The sequence below is a fragment of the Lethenteron reissneri genome, chromosome 23, assembly GCF_015708825.2.
Source record: "Lethenteron reissneri isolate LAM-NWPU_2019-01 chromosome 23, ASM1570882v1, whole genome shotgun sequence".
NCBI classification, from domain to species: domain Eukaryota; kingdom Metazoa; phylum Chordata; class Hyperoartia; order Petromyzontiformes; family Petromyzontidae; genus Lethenteron; species Lethenteron reissneri.
This window is the reverse complement of record NC_083801.1, coordinates 531252-553173: the sequence shown is the minus strand read 5'-3', so window position 1 is coordinate 553173 and position 21922 is coordinate 531252. Positions and strand designations below refer to the sequence as shown.

The 21922-nt window shown below is 51.0% G+C and overlaps 1 protein-coding gene across 5 annotated transcripts in view; it reads left to right on the top strand.

Moving 5' to 3' along the window:
* Positions 1-21922, top strand: part of LOC133345798 (uncharacterized) — an 87836-nt gene that overhangs the window by 51365 nt on the left and 14549 nt on the right. For 3 of the 5 annotated variants that reach the window (XM_061556781.1, XM_061556779.1, XM_061556782.1), the window contains exons 10-17: positions 629-671; positions 7143-8107; positions 9983-10089; positions 12343-12445; positions 14639-14833; positions 15404-15535; positions 16030-16241; positions 17302-17348. In XM_061556781.1, coding sequence (XP_061412765.1) covers positions 629-671; positions 7143-8107; positions 9983-10089; positions 12343-12445; positions 14639-14833; positions 15404-15535; positions 16030-16241; positions 17302-17348 — 1804 coding nt within the window. Of the gene's footprint in view, positions 1-628; positions 672-7142; positions 8108-9982; positions 10090-12342; positions 12446-14638; positions 14897-15403; positions 15536-16029; positions 16242-17301; positions 17349-21922 lie in introns of those variants that run through there. The other 2 variants (XM_061556780.1, XM_061556783.1) reach the window with 2 other exon arrangements.

The window sequence follows — 21922 nt, the reverse complement described above, 5'->3', positions numbered from 1 at the left end:
GTGGGGGTGTGGGGTAGGGAGAGTGGCGAAGTTCAAGTTGCACCCGAGCCCGAGTACAACACAATGCCGGGGCTTTGAAGTGCAAGCTCCAACCCGAGCCCGAGTACGACAAAATGTTGGGTCTGGGAAGTGAGCGGGGCTGGAGGGTAGGAGGCTGAAGAAACTGGAGATGTGGATACGAAGGCAAACTATAAAGCAGTTAAGGTTTTACCTGGTTAATAATATCCTTCCAATGATTGCTCAATTTGTATCCATCTTCTCGGTTGAAGTTATGTCTATGTTTATATATCTGGATGGCTTCATGAACAAACCTTTGATAGTAGCCCGAAGGTTTGCAGAACATCTTTGTCTCGAAAAAAACAATATCATAAGAGCCCACAGCGTTATAACAATGGTCTCCTCCCTGGCTCCTCCCCCCCTCTTACGTATATATAGCCTCGTGTCACAAGCAGCCTCCTTTTGCCCACTTTAACAATTGTTTATTGCTGTGGGTGCTTCCACCTGATGACGGGCACTTGTGTTGCCAAAACGTCGTGATTTTATTTATCTTATTTTATACCTACGTGACTTTACCGAAAGAACCAAAGAGTATTCTGAATCTATTTCTTCATTACTGTGTTGCATACAGGAAGGTGGCTTGACGGAGCCGGTGGGGAGCAGCCTCTCGGCAGGTGAGTCACCTTGCCTCTCAGTGGCGCGCTCCCCTTTTCGTGCACAGCTTCGTGGATCTAATCTATTAGGCCGTCCTGGTTATCACAATTATTTTTTTCATTCACTACATAAGCCTCACTGCGGTGGTGTGGTATTAATCATGAAATACCATACACCGTCTCCCGTTAGAGCAGAAGTTGAAGATCCCGTGACATCGTTTGAAAAGAGGCGGCCGCCGTGTGCCCGCGTCTTGGTCTGTTGGAAAAATGACACTGTTAACACTGTAACAATTTTTTTTTATTCCTGAGTAGTAAGTGTTATTTCCTAATTGCTTATTCCTCAAGAGTACAGAAAATGGCTATTATTCCCCACAAACTTTGCTTTTGTGACCAGGACAGTGATATTTTGAAATGTACCTATTTTCAATGAGAAAACGGGTGAATTTGTGTCTTTACGTTCACATAAAGTAAAAAACCAACATAGTAATCAAAATTAACATGTGTTTATTCTAAATTAATACAAAAATGACTACAAAAGATTTAGACACCAAGGCGCACTACCACAGGCGGGACTGGCCACAGCGGACCGAGTTCTCTGTGAGGAGGAACAATTTCGAAAAACTACTCAATTATAAATCTTTTGTAGTCATTTTTGTATTACTTTAGTGTAGTGAGTCCAACTGAGTCGCAGACGTTATCTTGGGAGCAACACTATTTATTCACATAACAGTACGTAACATAACACAACCTACAGGCCGCAGGCGATTCAAATGCTCATCAAACGTGCAGCCGAAAAATGACACTGTTAACATGATGACGTCATCTAAATATATCAGGCACGAATCCCACTGGAGGCCCGCCAATTCCATTAGCCTCTGAAAAGTGACAGGCACGGAATGGAAGCCCCATCGGAAGTCAGTTGAACTCGGAACAGCCCTTGGGGCGTCCGAAAAGCCGTCTGGGGCCTTGAGGCCTCGTCAAGCGGCAACTGCCAAAACCCGAACAAAAGGTCGAGGGTCGAAAAATACCGCGCGCCTGCCAGAGCATCCAATGAATTGTTCATGTGAGGCAGGGGGTAGGCATTCACGACTGAGACTTTGTTAAGTTTCCTGAAATCGACGCAAAACCGCAGACTGCCGTCGTGTTTCTTAACAAGGACACTCAGAGCCCCCCATGGACTGGTGGACGGCGAAATGATATCCGCGGCCAACATTTCATCCACTGCCACATGAACACGGTCCTTCTCAGCCGGACTCGGGTGATAAGGATTTTGGCAAATAGGGGCAGCATTACCCGTGTCAATATGGTGGCTCAATAGAGATGTCCGACCGATATAAAATTTCGACTTACTAAAAATTCTGAAAATTCCCGCAGGAGTGCCCCTTAGCTTCCGCGTTTGGCCTGCAGACAAATCGCCGCATTCCGAACATAGTTTGTCGATCCATGCCTCATCGACCACCGGAGAGCGAATGCCGACCCCGACGTTTCCCACAACATCCACTTTCAGACACGCCGGGACACGTTTGCGATCACGGAACCCTCTTGAATAATTGTAGTGTCAGACCCGGTGTTAAGGACCTGTATAAACGGTGACTGGTCCAGGGAGACCAGCGTCTGCGCCGCAACCAGCGACATCCCTTGAGTTATTTTATTCGATGGACCAAGCACAATGCTGTCACTCAAGGCACGCGCATCGAGCGGTTTTCGCAAACGAAGAGGCACTAGCATTTGCGCGCCGGGGGGGATCCGCACCGTTCGGCATGCAAGTGCCTGCACCGTAGCATTAGCAACATTAATGCGAGTCGGGGATAGAAGAAAAGCCATACGCCGTCCCGACGGCAACTCCAAACACCCCTGATCGATACGAATTTTCAGGGGCATCATGCCGAGAAAATCAGTCCCCAGTAGGCATGGGACAGCCAGGGCCGTGGAAACCAACACGTGGCCCGACAATTGGACATCGGTAATGCGCAACGCAACAGACATCCGGCCTATTATCCCCAACGAACCGCCATTAGCGGCGAAACGCGGAGCATCTACCGACTCCAAAACGCGACACCGGCATGGCAAAATCTTATAAATCAACTCGGATATAATGGTCGAGGACGCGCCAGTATCCATAAGCATGCGCACCTCAACCCCCTCAACAAACCCGAGCAAGGCCGACGACGCCGCGGTTGCCACGACCACGCGACCTGCCAGCTCCGACCACTGATCAGGTCGGAGCGGCCGCGCGTCGCGAACACGACCCGACTCCCCCCGAACACGCACGTGACCCCGACGCACACCGGACCCCCCTGATGAATGAAGGGAACCCCGGGGCCGAGTGTGAGGTGCACCGCGACTCGCCTTAGGGGGTATGGAGTTGTAGGAAGGCGGACGTCCCAAGGCCCGCCGTTGAGGAACCCGGCAGCTCGACTGGACATGCCCCCGGCAGGCCGCAGTTGTAGCAGGTGACCCGTCCGTCGCTGGAACGGGATGAAGCAGACCTCGCCTGCCGCCGGTTGTCCTGCCGCCGATCACCGTCACCCTGTCGATCGGTGCCCCGCTGATGCAGCTAGCACGTGGACACAGCCGCTCCGTCCGTGTGACCCTCGGGCCCCACAAAAGACGCGGAGAATGCCACCAACACCCTGTCATGCTGCAGGGTGTGCTGCGCCTGGATACACCTGGCAATCTTGAGCGAATAAACCTCCCCGCCATCGGCGGGAAGCACAGTGCGGAGATCCTTGGCGAGCTCCAACATCTTCTCAAGGACAAGCGCGTCATGGCCATCGTGACCCATGCGCGGATACGCGGCCAGCGCCAAGAGCGGACTCCTTTACACGAGGACCGATTCAGCGTCACCTCTCCGCCTCACTTTGAACTTCTGGCAGGTGTTCAGCGGAGGTTGAAAAGTGGCGGCCTTCTGGTCAAACACCTGCGTGAGGGTGGTCTTCTCGGACGGCTGGATGGCGAGGAATGCCACCAAAGCATCGTCAACAAGGGCGGCGGGAAGCGCCTTCAGTGCGTCCACTTCCGACCACCCTGCCACATTGGCATTCGTAAGAAATCTTCCTTTAAACACCACCCTATCTCCGTTGGCGGCAACACATTCTTTAATGAAGGGCAGCCAACGGCGAAGCGACTGGACATCAAATGACGAGGACGTCCCCGCTTAAAGCTTGGCGGGTTCCGCGCTCCCCGTCGGGGGCAAAATGGTGCCCGCGAGCGCGGACAGCGGCGATGGCGTTCCCACCCTTCGCGAAATGGCGGCTAAGTCGCCTCGTTCAGACAGCTCCGCCGCTCCTTCCTTCGCCGTCGAGGGGAAGGACTGCATCTCGACGAGGATGGAGGACGCCGCGAGACGGCCATGCGCATCCCTGATGAGTTCCTCAACAGAAGGCGAGGCGCCCCGCGCCCCGGCTGCACCCTGCTCCGCGGCCAGCATCTCCGCTCCATCCTCATCGGCCGTGGGCGGAATCAGCTCCTCGTCGTCTTCGTCGTTCGATGCACGTACATGAACTCTGCGACGTGTAGGCATACTTGTCTACCGCTAGCTACAGCTTAGCAAGTTGACCACTTCCGACACCAATTGTAGTGAGCCAACTGAGTCGCAGACGTTATCTTCAGAGCAACACTATTTATTCACATAACAGTACGTAACATAACACAATCTACGCTCGGGTCTCGAATGCCCATCTCACTGCGCTACGGCAGAACTAGACACGGTTCACTATCCCGGTCCGGACCACAATCTGGGTCCCGGCACCATACAGTGACAAGTACAGTCACTACATTAGTATAAATACATGTTCATTTTGATTCATGTGTTGTTTATCTGTCACTTTATGTGAACGAAAAGACACAAATTCGCCTGTTTTGTCATTGAAAATAGGTAAATTCCAAAATATCACTGTCCTGGTCACAAAAGCAAAGTTTGTGGGGAATAATATCCATTTTCTGTACTTTTGAGGCATAAGCAATTATGAAAAAACACTTACTACCCAGGAACAAAAATTGTGTTACATAGTGTAATCAATCGGCATTCTTTTTCACCTGATGACGGACGCTTGTGTTGCGACCGAAACGTCGTGTTCTTTTATTATTGTTTCTATCTACGTGACTTTACAGGAAGAACCAGAGAGTATACTGTATATCAGTACAAATTTCATAAGTATGTAATAAAGGACTCTCAGCCGATGTCACTCTCCGTTGGTCCTTTATTGGGTTCTTGCTCGCACCCCGCAATGTCTCCGCTCCGACCCGCACCTTCTCCGCCTCGTGCCTCCGCACGTCGTCTGAGTCCTCCGCTCCCGCTCACTCTCTCTGCAGCCACCCCGCTGCTCGTGTGCTCCGCACACTCCGCAGCCCCCTTGCTGCTCCGTGTGCTCCCCGCGCACCCCGCAGCCACCCTGCTGCTCCGTGTGCTCCCGCACACTCTGCAGACACCCCCGCTGCTTTACGAACACCGCTGGCCGACGGTGCCGTGACTCCTGCCTCGTGGCAATCGCGCCACTCCTCGCCAGCACTCCGCGTGGCCTCTCCCTTCTCTATTCTGTCTCCACTCCCGATCCCCTTCCGGTTCTCCCCCTATGTCCTCCCCCTCACGTGACCCTTACTCCTCCTCCTCCACACGTGACCCTGACTCCGCCCACACTCACGTGACCCTGTCCTTGCTCGCATTACAAGTATATAAACAACGAATGCCAGCTTGGGGCAAAGCAGCAAAACAACAACAAAAGTCCCGGACCACAACAAAAGACAACACACAGTCCCTCAATAAAATTGTACATTAAAATTTTGCTATCGATGGTACATGTGTAGGGGTTATTACGGGACAAACGGCGGACGAGAAACACAGGGGTGTCTGCACTCACACACACGGGTGGTCACACCGACGTCCGCATCCGTTATCCCCCACGCCCCCGCCCCTCTGAGGGGATCCCTATAAAAGGCGGGGAGCCAGAGAGCTCGAGGCAGTTCGACACGAAGCTGACCAGTGAAGATCGAAGACTCGGAGATTAGGCCCTGGGACTCCCCTGTCTCGCTGCCCTTGTCAGGGCCGAGCTGGGTAAGCCAGCGGCGCGGCGCGGCCCAAGAGCTCCCAGACCTCTGCCCTTGTGAGGGCAAGGCCGGCTTAGCTGGTGCCGAGATCTGTGCTTGCCAGGGCCAGATCAGTCAGCCTCCCGTAGCCCATTAGAGGAGGACTGGGGAACAGGACAGAGGGCTTAGTACTAGGGTGGGGTTCCCATAGTACGGGTGAAGGGGCCGTTACCCCTTCAACTATTGTGCCTGTCACTGAGTTAATAAACAGAGTGTGCCTCAACTCCGACCTCGTCTCCTCGACCTTACTACACATGGGTAAGGATCAAAGTTAGAAATCACAATTTTAAATGTACCTGCTGTCTCCAGCACTAAATTGAGAGACGCATAGCAATCGTAACTGATGACTGCAAAAATGTTGCAGGACCCTCCATAAATAAGTTTGATCAACAAAATTATCCTAATCAAACCAAGAGTATGGATTCCTGCAGTCACGAAAGCTTCAAATCAAGATTGTACCACCGAAGGATGAGGTTGTGTGAGGCCATGGCACTCTGGTTGACCCGGGAGAACACGTGACCAGTTAAGTTGACAAAGGGACCCCAAGTGGGGGCTAGGGGGGGGTCACATGATTGGGACCCAGATCCTTCCCGAGGATTCTGAAAGGTGGACGTGGCCAAGGGCGGAGCCGGCCATGCCACAGAGAATATAAGCCGGGTCCCGAGAGGGACCAGGATTGTTGTTCATCCTGGAAGAAACCCTTCGTCTACGTTCTCCGTTCAACGAGTCTCCAACACGTGGACCCGGGCTGAAGTCGTTGGTCCCGGTCCATAGTAGCAGTTACGTTGTAACTAGTGTAGTTAGCCTGATGGTCACCACCTTAGATTGTTATTCTGTTAAGGGGAAGTTACCCCGTATGTTGGAACTGAATAAATGTGTTGCCTCCAAGTCTCCATCTGCGACTCAGTTCAACCCATTACACTTGTACTTTTTGATGTTCTCTGGTCGGACACTGGTGAGACAAGGCCATTAAGTAGGCTGTCTCTGGTGTAAGCCAATCTGTTTGAAAGATAATGCATAACATGATCAAAAAATATTTGTTTGCATATTTTACCACGGAAAATGATGTGTGGTTAATGCAGATCATATCTTGAAATAGGTGCCGATTCGGTGTTTAAACATCTTCACCCCTCCTGTATTTTTGTTTTTGTCATTATATAGATTTATATATTGCCTTAATTAGAGGCACGATATAAATATATATCAGATAAGATTATCACATCAGCCTACGCTGAACGACATTAACTCCTATTTCACTAGATTGCTTTGCTCAATGACTCTCTCTATGTAATACTTAAATTAAATATTCACATACATTGGTCGCAATGACAGTAAATCTATCAAAAGTTGATCTTTTTTACCTTGAATGTTTCTGTTAAGCGAATCATGTCTTTGCACCCTTCACAGGGAAGCGTCAAACCGAACAAGATAACGAAGGAGATAACAATGAAGGAGATGCCGTGGAACCAAAATCTACGGCGGACGGGCGGCTCGGAGGGCTGCAGGCAGACACAAGGGAGCTTGGCTCCCTCATGGCTCAGAAGGATTCGGAAATCGAGTCTCTGCTGGTGCAGCTGAAGAGCCGCGAGGAGGAGGCCCATAGCCTGCACGGCCAGGTCTCCGACATGGCCTCCGAGCTGCACACGCTGCACGGGCAGATCCAGGAAATGGCGCGGCAGAGGAGTCCGCTGGAGGCCACGGAAAGTGACAACAGGGCTCTGAGAAATAACCTGACACAAGGGGACTTGAATGGTCCGCCAGAGCATTCTGCTAATGAGGCTGGGAATGGGATGCTCAGCAGCCAGCTCTCTGATAAAGATGCACCAAAGGGATCGGTGAACTCCCCCGGGAAGGAGTTTGGGAATGACGAGGGATGTGATGGTGACAATGATAATAATAGTAGTAACGTGGATGATGACGCCAACCTCAGGGCTCTGTCAAAAAGCAACGAGCGCATAGAAGAGCTTGAAGAAACAATCCGAGAGAAAGACAGTGAGATCGGTACAATGGGTCATCAGGTGCAGGAGCTGAGGTTCCAGCTGCAGGAGCGTTCCGCATTGGGGGAGGCGGCCGCCACCGCCTCCTCCTCCACTCAGACCGACGGTCACACCGACTCCGAAGCTCCGGTGGGCAGTGATGGACCTCAGCAGTCTCATGCACGGCCGGTACAGGCTGAAGGCGACGACCTGAATGCGGTGGCGACACGTCTGACGAGAGAAGATGGCGGCATTGGGCAGAGAGGTCCCCCCGAGGGCCGCCCCATCGTGGGTGACGTGGCCGACGGGCTTCAGCTCTCAGTGAAGCAGCTGGGTCCCGGCAGAGAGAGCGACGGACTCGGCTCCGAAGAAAACGCGCGGCAGCAAGACCCACGGGTGAGCCGGTCCACATAGAGCAGCATCGTTCATGATGCTCGTTCACCCAGGAATGCCTCGTCAGGACTCAAAACTCTTTTTTCAGGAGGATCCTGCCAATTTTTCTGTAGAAGGGGGCTCGATGCTGCTGCTGCTGTTGTATGTGATCCCAGTTAACCGGTGGCATAGCGGTTAGTGAGCTACGCTACGAACATGGCAACCCAAGTTCGATTCCCACTCACAGCCAACACCAGTGACGATTATCTGAACCAGTCCTAGTCCTCCCCTAGGTCGACTCATCCTCAAATTAGTACCTGTTGTGATGTGTAAACATCGGCACTTTTCTTGGTGCAGTTTATATTCGCTCCTTCTGTTCTGCATGGGTTTGCTCCAGGATTTCTGATTTCCTCCTGTGGCTAATAACCATACAATATAACTGGTAGTGACCAATATATACTGATGATGCCAATTACATAACTGGGATTACACACAGCAGCAGCAACATCTTGAGACTCAGTGAAATATTCGCGGGTAAACAACAGTTATGATTTTGATGGCAAAGGCAGTCCAAGGGCCGAGGAATGAGTGACCATAACAGAGGTCACGAAAGGGCTATAGGGGAGGGAAGGAGTGGATGGCAAAGGGAAGAAGAGGTGGCACTTTAAGAGAGGAATGGAAGGAAGTTAAGGAGCAGGACTGCTTAATGTACGGTGAGGTGTCAAGTCTACAGGCATTGTTGAGTTTACGGATAGTACTGAGTCTATAGGCAGTGTTGAGTCTATGGGCAGTGCTACTTAATGTACAGGGGAAGTTTATTCCAGTGGAAGGGTACAAGGAGGGAAACACATAATAGTAAACTTGATTTGAAGCTTTTGTGACTGCAGGAATCCATACTATTTGGTTCTTTTGGTAAAGTCACATAGGTATAAAATAAAATAAAACACGACGTTTCGATCACAACACATGCAATACCCTGGTGTCTACAAACTGAGTTGTGGTTGTGGCAGCAGTTACATTGGGGAAACGAAACGACATCTCTCGGACCGCGTTCGTGAACACAAAGCAGATCTGAAACACGGTAGGACCAATACCTCTGCCGTTGCTGATCGTTGTTTTAATGCTGTGGGCTCACACGAAATTGATTTTTCCAAGACGGAGGTACTCTGCAAACTTACCGGTTACCTTCAGAGATTTGTTCATGAAGCCATCCAGATATATAAACACAGACACAACTTCAACCGAGAGAATGGGTAAAAACTGAGCAATCATTGGAAGGACGTTATTAACCAGGTAAAGTCTTAACTGACTGTGATGTTTCCATCCTACCTGCCTATGTCAGCTGTTATTTCCGACTCTCTCTCTCTCTCTATGCCTCTCTCTTAGATCTCTCACATGTCCTTTGGATTGCACTCTCATGCTCACATGTCCTTTGGATTGCACTCTCATGCTCACATGTCCTTTGGATTGCACTTTCATGGTGCTAATCTCTCATTAACACTTCTGTTGTGCGCATATGCAGGTATGATACTCTTATGCGGCGACGGAAGCTCATTCATGCTAATCTCCCACCCTAATCCCTCTCTCCCTAATCTCCCAAATGAACACAACTAACGTGCTTGCGTCCGTGGATGGAATTATTTTCCAGCTCAGACCCCGCTTGCTTGCCCATCGACACATATATAACCTTGTTGTAACTGCTCTCTCACTGGTTTTTGCAGTTCCACTGCTGGATTATATTTTTTTCGCCTGAGAACGACCGCTTGTGTTGCGATCAAAACGTCGTGATTTATTCTATTTCATACCTACGTGACTTTACCGAAAGAACCAAAGAGTATAATAGTAAACTGCACGCAGTGTGCCAGTGTGTAACGGGCGCGGTCTGTGCCGACTCCGCAGCCACCGGAGGGCGAGGGCACAACCCACGGCGATGGCAGTGCAGATTGCCATGGAGACGTGGAGCAGCGGCCGGGTCGTGGCATGGAGGAGGAGGAAAACGAGGAGAGGTGCGAAGCTCAAGCACGTGGGGGCAGGGCCGGCGCTCCAAGCGGCCCGCTGGGTTTAGGTCATCTCCACGTTAATCAAAGGGACACAACTCAGCTCGCTAGCAAAGGCCTTCGTATGAGTTTTAGATAAAAAATATATATGAAGTACAGTAAGTCCCCATATAACGCGGTAGTAGTCGATGCTGCGTTAATTTAAAAATGCGTAAAGCGAAAACAGTTCCCCATAAATAATGTCATGATAAAGTTTGGCAAGATACCATGTACTATGCACACGAAGTGAGATCACGTGACAAATAACTGAGGGTGCACCACCACCTTACTCTATCATTACACATACTGTATCACTGTACCGCTCAGCTCAAGAAAGTAGTTAGTAGTCAACCGCTCAGAAATGACGTTATAACGGCACGTGTTGCGCGTTATAATGGTATCATTCTGCGTTTGAACGGCACGCGTTCCGCACTACAGTGGTTTATGTTCTGTGTTACAGTACATTTACGTGTTATAATGGCACGCGTTCCGCTTTATTACAGTGCGCATTATGTGTTGTGCGAAACGTGTTCCCGAATGGAAGAACCGCGTTATAGCTAAAACGCGTTGTGTCAACACCCCGCGCTGACCAAGCACTTAACGTATTTAGATTTTTTTAGGACGAGATTTTTGGATCCATTTACAATTGTGATAGCATAGTGCGCCTCCCAGTCAACACACGTGATGCCATCGTGATGCCATCGCAACGTGTTTACAGTTGAACAGTTATTTGTTTTAAAGCCTCAATAGAGGCAACGTCGGTGCATGAGTCACACAGCCCTCAAGTGCCCTTGGACAGAGCTGCGACTCCACTGGCACAAAGGGCAATAGGCCGGTGGTGTAGCAGTGACAATCGCGCCTCACACCAAGAAGCACCTGAGTTAAATTCCAGACTCGGGCATCTTTATGCATTACTTTTGTATTCTCTCCCCCTGTTCTACATGGGTTTTCTCTAGGTTCTCCGGTTTCCTCCCATGATTAAAAAAACATAATAATAATAAGAAATTCAGTTTGTCTAGCGTATTTAATGCTAATTACATCCCAGGCATACAATGTAACTGGCATTGGTCAAACATCCTAATGATTATTTGAAATTTACGCTATTGCAGGACCATTGCCGCCTAATGCAAAAAAGTTGGCAGGAACCTCCTGAAAAAACAGTTGAGGCCGTCCTGGATGAACTCGCACAATCGTCAACATGACGATGCCTCGCTCGTTCTGTGGGGGGCGCCGCATGTAATCTACCTCGCCTGTTTTGTAGGAGGTCGTGTGTTCGATTCCAACCCTGATGCCTATATATTAGGAGCTTACGTGTTCTCCCCGTGGTCCCGTGGATTTCTCACCGGGTCTTACGGTTTTTCCCTCCATTTATAATCAGCATGCGTTTACAGTATTTGGCTGCTATACATTTCCACATGATAAGCAACTTCATTAAACTATCATTTGTGGCCAGGTTGCTTCTAAAAAAGAGCTACATAGCTCAGTGGGCCTTATCTGGTAAAATATTTTTTTATACATTTTTATAAAATGTATACAGTAAACCTTTGTTAATTCGACACATGGGGCTCTAGCTTTGCCAAATTATTCAATATTCCGAATGATGTATAATAGCACTCTCAATGCCTCCTGCCCCAATTAAAAAAAAAAAATGGAAATTTGTTTTCCAAAAACAGTAACACTTACCATCAGTAACCAGCACCGCAGATGAAGAAGGAGGATGTGGTAGGTGACAGATCTTTTGGAGGAGGGCTTAATGCACTTAGTATTCACCTACTGTATGTATGTTCACTTTTATCACTAAATTATAACTTAAACACAAAATTACACTAACTTAAACTTCACATTTTTTACTTAACAACTTTTTTACTTAAAGACTACATTATTTAACACTTTTACACCACATTACTTGCTGTCAGACGATATCAGCTGATGTGGCACTTGACTGCTGACAGAGGTGTCTGTGGAAGAATATCCAGAGACTGAAGACACTGCACTGGAGGCTTCATTGCTGGTAGGACGTGGCGAATGGCGTCATTCTACATGTATTCCGAAATTGGGCCATTCAGTATGGCAATTCGGCTCATGCCAAATTACTAATATACAGTATTTGCTGAAAGTGCAGCTTTGCTGAATTCTCCCCAATAGCAAATGATCAAATATCGAGGTTCAATGTCGTGTATAACGACGCTGCTGCCCGCCCTCGTTGTGTCTCTGCTCGGACAGGTTCCATCAGCGCCTCCTGGAGGATGAGGATGTTAAGATGCTGCTTACGCGCATCAGGCAGACTGACCAGGAGTTGGTTCACGTCAACCTGCAGCTCGCCCAGGTACTAGCACAGGGAATTGCGACATGGCGTTGGATGTGGTGGTCGTGGTGGTTGTGATCATGAATCTCATTTAACAGAGCGCTTCGCATGTGATAAGAGAAACGTGTCGCTTCTCATTTCAAATGTTAAAAGTACACCGCCAATGACAGCTGTCCCTGTGCGGGAGTTAGTCTGTCAGTGCGAGGGCGTCGCACGCTCAACCATAAACAGGACCCTGCGGAGTGGGCTGGTAGGAATAATACTAATACCGGTACAGGGATATCGACCGGGTATAGAGGAGTTAAAAAGAAAATGATTTGTGCATGGGGGGTGAGCGATGACGTCCACACCCCCCTCCCCACTGACTCGCGCGCACTCAGAGCAATGACGTCAACACCCCCCTCCCCACTGACTCGCGAGCCCACAGAGCAATGACGTCAACACCCCACTCCCCACTGACTCGCGCGCCCACAGAGCGATGACGTCCACACCCCCCTCCCCACTGACTTGCGCGCCCACAGAGCAAGGATTGCAACAGGCGATGTCATTGGCTGCGCCGGATGCGACGGCCATCTTGTTTAGTTCATTTAGTTCACGGATCGCAGGGGGAGCGGGCGGCCATCTTGTCAGACAGACGGACGGCCTCGCGAAGCCTGTCGCAGTAGGCCTCGCGAAGCCTCCTGCACCAGGCCTCGCGAAGCCTCCTGCAGTAGGCCTCGCGAAGCCTTCTGCACTAGGCCTCGCGAAGCCTTCCCTGCAGTAGGCCTCGCGAAGCCTTCTCTGCAGTAGGCCTCGCGAAGCCTTCTCTGCAGTAGGCCTCGCGATGCCTTCTCTGCAGTAGGCCTCGTGAAGCCTTTTCCGCAGTAGGCCTCGCAAAGCCTGCCGCACTAGGCCTCGCAAAGCCTGCCGCACTAGGCCTCGCGCCGTGCTTTTCGTGCACAAATAAGGCGATTAAATGTATCTTGTCTCTGTGTTAATAAATGTATCTTGTCTCTGTGTTAAAAAAACGTGCTGCGTTTCAGTAAAGTAAATTTGAAGCGAAGTTTATTATTACACTTGTTAAGCCAGGAAAGCCCCACTGAGTCAAAAGGTTTTTGTAGGGTCCTGCCAAGTGTTTGCAGTAGGGGGCGATGTTGCTACACCAAATCGGACGACGATACGAAGGGAGAGATTGAGGCCTAGTTCTAGGCTTTAGGCCTAGCTGTAGGCTTTAGGGCGCTGTGAGTTAATTTTTAATTTAAATGTTTTAATGATTTATGTAAAAGCTTTAAATTTAAATGTTTCTATTTAAAAACATGAGGGAATGTAACATTGTTAAACATAACTCCCTTTCACACACGCGGGGGTACGATACGAAGGGAGAGTTTCAGGCCTAGTTCTAGGCTTTAGGCCTAGCTGTAGGCTTTAGGGCGCTGTGAGTTTTTTTTAATTTAAAAGTTTTAATTAAAAGCTATCTCAGGGAATAAGGGAATGTTACACGTGTCATGCCAAGTGTTTGCAGTAGGGGGCGATGTTGCTACCAGGATAGCGTCACTGAGTCTAAAGGTTTTTGTAGGGTCATGCCAAGTGTTTGCAGTAGGGGGCCATGTTGATCCACGGACGGACGGACGGACGGACGGACAGTCGGACGGACGGACGGACGGACACATTAATCTATTGGTGGTCTGGTCCACTTCGTTCCTACCAGTATTAACGCCGTCATGATGATTACCACAATGCATGGTTATACAGGACAGCCTCAAGACTCATTAGCAGGGGGCAATGTTGCTGCTGGTCTGTGTGATTTCAATTGAATAATTTGCAGGTTAGTTTTCAACATTGCGATGTTTGGCCAACACCATGTGTATTTATGCCTGGCCGTGTCAGAGTGCTTTACATGCGATAAGCGACTTACACCGCATCTCTAACATTTGAATGCGCGCTTCCAGTAACAATTGTCCCTGTGCGGCACGAAGTGACTCTGCACGTGGCTTGCAAATGTCTCCATGTCGTCATCGTCTTGTCGTCGTCGAGTCATCGTCATGTCATCGTCGCGTCATGTTGTGTCCATGTCATTGTCATGTCATCTTTTTGTCATTGTTGTGTCCACATCATTGTCTCGTCGTCGTGTCATCTTTGTGCCATTGGCGTGTTATTCTGTTGTCTTGTCCGTGTCGTCGTGTCCCATGTCGTCGTCGTGTTGCCGTCCTATCATCGTTGTGTCATTCGCTTTAGCAGGGTGCTCCTCTAGGGGACAGTAGCCTGCTGAGCCAGCTGCTGCGCCAGTTGGCGGGGCTCACGGAGCATGTGTGCTCGCTCACCGCCGAGAAGGCGGCCCTGCGCCGGACCGTGCTCGCCATGGAAAGGGAGAATGGGCACGCTGGGAACGCCCACCCGGCACGACGGGCCACCTCGGAGCCTGGTGGCCACGTGAGTGACGGCGGCATGTGAAGTGGGGCATCCCTGGTGGCAGCTGTCCCTGTGCGGCACAAGGTGACTCGGCACCTAGCCTGTGATGGGGCGTTAGTCTGCCAGTGGGGAGTAGCGATGACTGCTCTGTGTGATGCAACTTAGCACCGTGTACTGACATCACGGTCCAAATTTTTATAAATTCAGAACACTTGCAAATTCAGAATCAGAATCTTTATTTAGATTGGAGGAATCTGATGAGCTATGAAGGTATTTCACAAATATCTAGTAGTGGGTGGTGTCAGCAATTTACAACAACAAACAATACACAAGATGATCGACGATAGGAAAAAGGTAAGCAAGTCACTAAAATGAATACATTTAAAGAAAGTATATAAGTAAATCCCATGTGTTGTGAATTGTGCAGTTTCCATGAATCCTGCTCTGTATAAAAACACCAATTGTTCGTCTCATCATTATTGTTTTAACTTGTATTTTGAATAAATTTAGGTCATCTCCACGCTGAGCGTTTGCCCAGCGAGTCAGATGTGTGGGCGATGGACTCCTGGTCTGTGCCTTGACCCCCCGCAGGCCAGCGGTCAGCCGGGCGTGGGAGAGGCTCACGATGGGAGCCACGTGCAGGAGGAAGAGGAGCGGGAGGATTGTGAGCAAGACCCTTTTGAGTCTGGACGCATCCCTACGCCGTACGTGCCAGCTGGCAAGGTACGAGAGTCACTGCCTCCTGATTTTATGAACAAAGGTAAGTTTTTTCACAGTAGGGGGCAATGTTGCAGCTCCTGCTGTGTACTCCCAATTGGGTAATTTGAAGATTATTTTCTCAGCATTGGGATGTGTAGGCAATACCAACTACAGTCCTCCCGGAGATGCGCCCAGCCGCTGCTTCGCTTCACGTTCCCAGTTGGGGTTGATGCAGAGCAATCATCGCTCCCTCGCCATGAACACCAGTGACGATTATCTGAACTGGGCCTAGGCCTCCCCTAGGTAGAAACAGCCTCAAATGTGTTCCCAGTGCGGTGTGTAAAACATTGCCACAAGGGGATACGAAGTTGGTGTGGTGTTGGCCACTCAGCCCCTCATGTGTCGTGCCGGCCTTCATAGGCCCTGCTACTCACTAACACCACTTACCCCAACAATCTGTAAAGGCTACAATGTACCTTTGTCTTGACGGCACATTTCCCGCTACGTGTCTGGTGCAGTTCGCCGAGGTGTACGAGCAGTTCCTGCAAAGCGAGCGACACCGGCGATCACTCGTCTTCCAGAAGCAGTACCTGCTGCTCGCGCTCAGCTGGGAGTTGGGGCGGAGAGACAGTGTGGGGGGGATGACGGCGATGACGACAGCGACGGCGGAGAGTGGCACGGCCCTCAAGAGGCTGCGCATCGCCGTCAGGGCCGTCATGGCCGCACGCAGGTAGTGGAGGCACCGCCACCGTCCGGTCGGGAGGGGGCGGTGAGGGGGATGGGACGGGGAGGGGGCAGTAATGGGTTGTCGGGGAGAGGGCGGGGAGGACCGGGGGCGTGGAGGGGTAGTGGGGAGGGGAGGGGGTGCTTTAACCAAGCGGTGTCGAGGCAACAACAGCGATGGTTGTTGTGAAACTCGTTTCCCGTGGACGTCGAGGAGGTGCCCAACCCTGGCTCGCCAGGAGCAGACAGTACAGCCAGGGGACTGATTGCTGTCTGTTTCCGTCTGTATGGGGAACAAGTGTTTGCCCCCCTTCCTCTCGAATGTGTGTATTCACTTGACGCTCTGGATTCACAGGATATAATAAACACTCATTAATTGACTGAAAATATATTTTTAAAATGTAGGACCTTACTGAAAAAGACTCATGACTCTGTATGCCTCTCCTGAATGCATATAAAGAGCAGGGCAGGGGTAGACGCACGGTCACGCGTATGCCCATGCGTGGTTCTGTGCGGGGCTGTGGAGGCTGGGTCATGCAGCCGAGCCACCATGTGCTGCCCAAGCATCTTCTGTGTTTTCCGGATAGAGGGGGTTAAATGGGCTCGGCACGGGCTGGAGAAGAGATGGGATGATACGGTACAGGAGGATGTGGAGCTGAGTGGACTTGATGAAAATCAGTTCCAGCCGTGTCAAGATCAGCCTCTATGGAAGAGGCTCATGAAGGATGCTACTGGGCAGTTGGGGGCAGTCGCCCTCCAACAACAGCAGAGGGTGGAGGAGCGATGCTCACAGCAACAAGCAGAGCACCAGGCGGATAAAATACAGCGAATTGCCACAGTAGGGGGACATAGGTGGTGCATCTGCCAGTCATAACAGTGTACCCATGGCACCTGGGTCTGTCCTGTGACCTCCTGCCAGCGGGCCTTCGACACTTCACGTGGCCTCGGAGTGCACCTGGCCTGGCACAAGTCCTGTGGTGATGTCACCGCCTTTTCATGGCTAATGGAAGATGCTGTTGGTGTTGTTGGTTCTGTGCTATCGTGCGTGATGCCAATTTCCCCGGCAGGTTTCAGCTGCAAGGCCATGACAGGCAGCTCTACTACCAGCTCCCAGGTAATACTCATTATTATTGAGACTTCACCCTTCCCGGCAATAATACAGAAGGTGTTAAGATGCTCAAATACAGAATAGATGCCTATAAGTCACAAGGCATCAAGTCTGCATTAACCACACGTGCTTGTAGTAAAACATGCAAACAATATATGCGTAGTTATTGAAACTGTGTGGTTCATGCAGACTTGATGCCTTGCAATAGGTGTCTATTTGGTGTTTGAACATCTTAACACCTCCGCTATTCTTGCAGGATCAAGCCAATTTTTGTTCATAATTTTGATACCAGCAAAAAGGGTCCCATCCATATAACTGCTCAACCGGAGCCATTCATGCTTTGATATTTGCATTGTCCTTGTACTGTTTGTCATGTTGCATTCTTTGGTTTAACAAATTGGAAGTTGAGGAAACAAACCTAGTAAACTTAGAAATGTAATGCAATGCAACACAGTCGGCTAACACAACCGTTAACACTTTACCTGGTTGATTACTTTCTTCCAAAGATTGCTAAATTTGAAGTTAAGTGTGAGTTGTGTGGAAATCCTCCCCGTGGAGGTGGTTCAAACTTGATTTGAAGCTTTCGTGACTGCAGGAATTACTCTTTGGTTCTTTCGGTAAAGTCACGTAGAAATGAAAGAAATCTGTTCGTTCATTCGTTTCTCAATCTGCTTGTCCTGGTGAAGGTTGCAGCGGCAGCATATTGAGTCGGGCGGTCCAGACCTCCCTTTTCCTGGTGACAGACTCTTCCTGGGGAATTCCCAGGCATTTCCAGACCAGCCGAACGATATAGTTCCACCAGCATGTCCTGGGTCGGCCTTGGGTCTTTTCCCAGTGGGACGTGCCAGGTAGAGTTCCAGGGAGAGTTTACCAGGTGGAATCATTACCAGGTGCCCGAACCACCTCCACTGACTCCTCTCGATTCAGATGAGCAGTGGCTTGACTCTCAGGCCCTCGCGGATTACCGAGCTCCTCACCCGATCACAAAGTGTGAGTCTGGCAACCCTGCAGAGAAACCTAATTTTCGCTCCTCATACCCGCGATCTCGTATTTTTGGTCATTACCAAAAGCTCATGCCAATAGGTGAGGGTGGGAACATAGATCGACCTGTAAAACAAGAGAACTCGGCTCTCGCTTCACTAGCATGGAACGATACAGCGCCCGCAATACAGCAATTGCCGCACCAATCCGCCGGCCGATCTCCCGCTCCCACTTACCATCACTCACGAAAGAGACCCCGAGGTACTTAAACTCCTCCACTAAGGGCAGCTTTTCCTCTCTCACCTGAAGAGCACAGTCCACCATCTCCCGGGAGCGAAACATGACCTCAGATGTGGAAGTGCTGATCCTCATCCTAGCCGCTTCACACTCAGCATCAAACCATTCAAGTGCACGCTGGAGATCACAAACTGACGAGGAAAAGAGAACAACATCATCTGCAAAAAGCAGCCATGCCACCTCCATGCACCCGTACTGGATACTCTCCATACCTCGGCTGCGCCTTGATATCCTGGCCATGAAAATCACAAACAGGAGTGGAGACAAAGACGCACCCTTGGCGTGTCCAACACCCACAGTGAAAGGCTTTTATTTAACATCAAGAATACAGACACAGCTCTCACTTCGGGACGAGAGGGACTGGATAGCACGCAAAAGCGGCACCTGTAGATCATATGCCTGAAGCACCTACCAAAAGACATTGCGGGGAACACGGTCATATGCCATCTCCAACTCTACAAAGCAGAGGTAGACTGGAGAAGCATACTCCTGTGACCCCTCAAATATCTGTGAGAGCAAAAATGACCTCCCCTGGAGTGTAGAAGTTTTCCTGGAGGTGGCAGTTGACACTTTTGTGCACTGGGTCTTCTGGCAGACGTTCCCAGAAAACCCACGCTGTTAGTTTGGGCCTTCCACGTCTATCTGGTCGGTGCCCCAAGCATCGGATCTAACTTACCACGAGGTGGTGATCAGTTGACAGCTCTGCCCCTCTCTTCACCTGAGTGTCTGGAACATATGGACTTAGGTCCGATGATACGACTATAAAGTCAATCATTGACCTTCGGCCTAAGGTGCTTTGGTATCAAGTACACTTATGAGCATCCTTGTGTTCGAACATGGCGTTTGTTATTGACATTCTGTTACTAGTGCAGAATTCAAATAACATATCACCATTTGGGTTTAGATCAGGGGGGCATTCCTGCATTCACGCCTCTCGAGGTATCTCCATCATTTCCCATGTGAGCATTGAATTCACCCAGTAAAATTATAGAGTCAGTAGGCGGCACTCTATCGAGCACTGCACCCATCGTCTCCAAGAAGGCCGAATACCCTGAACTGCTGTTTGGTGCATAAGTACAGACAAGTCAGAGTTTTCATTTTTGAAACCCGAAGTCTCATTGAGGTGACCCTCTCATCCACTGTGTAATAAAGGACTCTTTCTCAGTGTCGATCTCCGTTGTCCTTTATTTGGGTTCGTGTAAATCTCGCTCCCACGGCGTCCTCGCTCAGGCCCGCGTCTCCTCCGTCGATCACTCCACAGCCACCCTGCGGCTCCGTTCCGCAGCCTCACTGCTGCTCCACCCTGCAGCCACACTGCTGCTCCGCTCTGCAGCCACCCTGCTGCTCCGCTCTGCAGCTAGCCTTCCACAGCCCGCTAGCCCTCTGTGCCCTGACACCGATGGCCGACGGTGCCGAGGTCTCCCAACACGTGGCGATCGCGCCACCCTCCCCGTACTGCCCAGCGTGGCCTCCTCCCGTTTCACTCCGTCTCAACTCCCCGATCCCCTTCCGGTTCTCTCCCTAAATCCTCTCCCCCACGTGACCCTAACGCCTCCCTCTCCTCACGTGACCCAGACTCCGCCCCCCTCAATCCTTGCTCGCATTACACGACCCCCCCCCCCCTGATGAAAAACCCAGCCGTCCCCGGCTGCAACAGAATAAAATAATGCGAGCAACTTTTTAACCATCGGGCATCACCGGACAACGGAGATTATAACAAGACGATAACAAGAACAACAAGAACAAGAACACAATCAACGAAAGGAAAGGGATTTGGAACGCGTGCGGGTCGCCGGCCCGTCCCGAACGGGCGGCGGCCCCCCACAGACCGAGAACGCGACGGGGTTTTAAGAGCGATGGGATTAGAACCGCCCGCCGCTGTTGGAGGTGGGGTTGGAGGGGCAGCGGGGTCAAGTGTCCCCGTCGCCGTGGTAGGCCCACCCAGAGCAGGATTCGCTGCATCCGCCTGTGTCACAGCTGGTTCGTCTGTAGAAGGCACGACAGGCGCGCTTGCAGGGTCAACAGGCAAAGGCAGAGGTGCGTCGGATGCAACAGACACCGGCAAGGCAACATCACGAGATGACGCATCCGTCAGCGGGGCCACGTAGGGTTTCAACTGAGACGTATGGACGTACCAGCGCCGCGATCCGAACCAAACACACGCGGACTGTGGGTTAGGAACCTCAATAAGCTTAACCGGCCCCTGCTATGGTTTGTGCAGCTTAGAGGAGGTCCCCGCCCGCACCTGCGGGCAGTGCAGCCAGGCCATGTCCCCCACTCGCCAGGGGCATTTACCATTCGAGCGCTGGGCGCAACGTTCGTTCCGTGCTTGGGTCTTGGCAGTAGCCAATCGGGCCCCCTCCTGTGCCTCGGTGACGCGTCGAACAGTGTCTTGAATGTACTCGGGGAGAGGCTTAACAGGACCCTTTTCCCCCGTACCCAACTGTACGTCCACCGGCGGCACATTCTCGCGGCCGTACATTAGAACAAATGGAGAATACCCTGTGGACGCATGAGGCGTCATCCGATACGCGGAGAGTACCCCAGGGATATGCAAATCCCAATCAGCTTGTTTCTCGTTAACCGTGTGACATAGCATGGCCGACAGCGTCCGATTAAGCCGTTCCACCATGCCATCCGTCTGCGGGTGGTAGGGAGACGTACGAACCTTCTTGGTTCCCAGAGCAGCGCACACTTCCGCCAACAATTTAGAAGAAAAATTTCGCCCGTGATCCGTGAGCAGCCTTTCCGGCGCCCCTTTGTCCATTACATATCCAAACAGGAAGGCGTCCATGATAGACGCCGCCGACTGGTCGGGTAAGGGCCAAGCCATCGGCCAGCGGGAAAGATATTCCACCCCGACCAGCAAAAATGTATTGCCCCTAGCGGATGGCGGGAAGGGTCCCAAAATATCCAACGCCAGCAACTCGTTAATCCGAGACACCTGTATAGACTGCACCGGCGGCACATATGGGTTTTTAGGCGGCTTCCGCCGGGCACACTCGGGACATGCCCGAATGTGTCCGACGACATCCGTCGTCATGCCGTGCCAGAAGTAGTCTCGCTGCAACGTTAACAAAGTTTTCTTTACCCCGAGATGTAATAGAGTGTCGCAGTGCAGAGTCCGAATCAATTCGTACCGTAACGACGACGGTACCACCAGACGCCAGCGGTCGTGCAACCCCTCCCTCCACATCAGCAACCCATCCCGGAGAGCAGCCCCCGGCGTCCCACCGGACAGCAGTCCTCCCGCTCCCTTCGCAGCCCGACTCCGTAAAGCCCCCAACGAGTCATCAAACAAT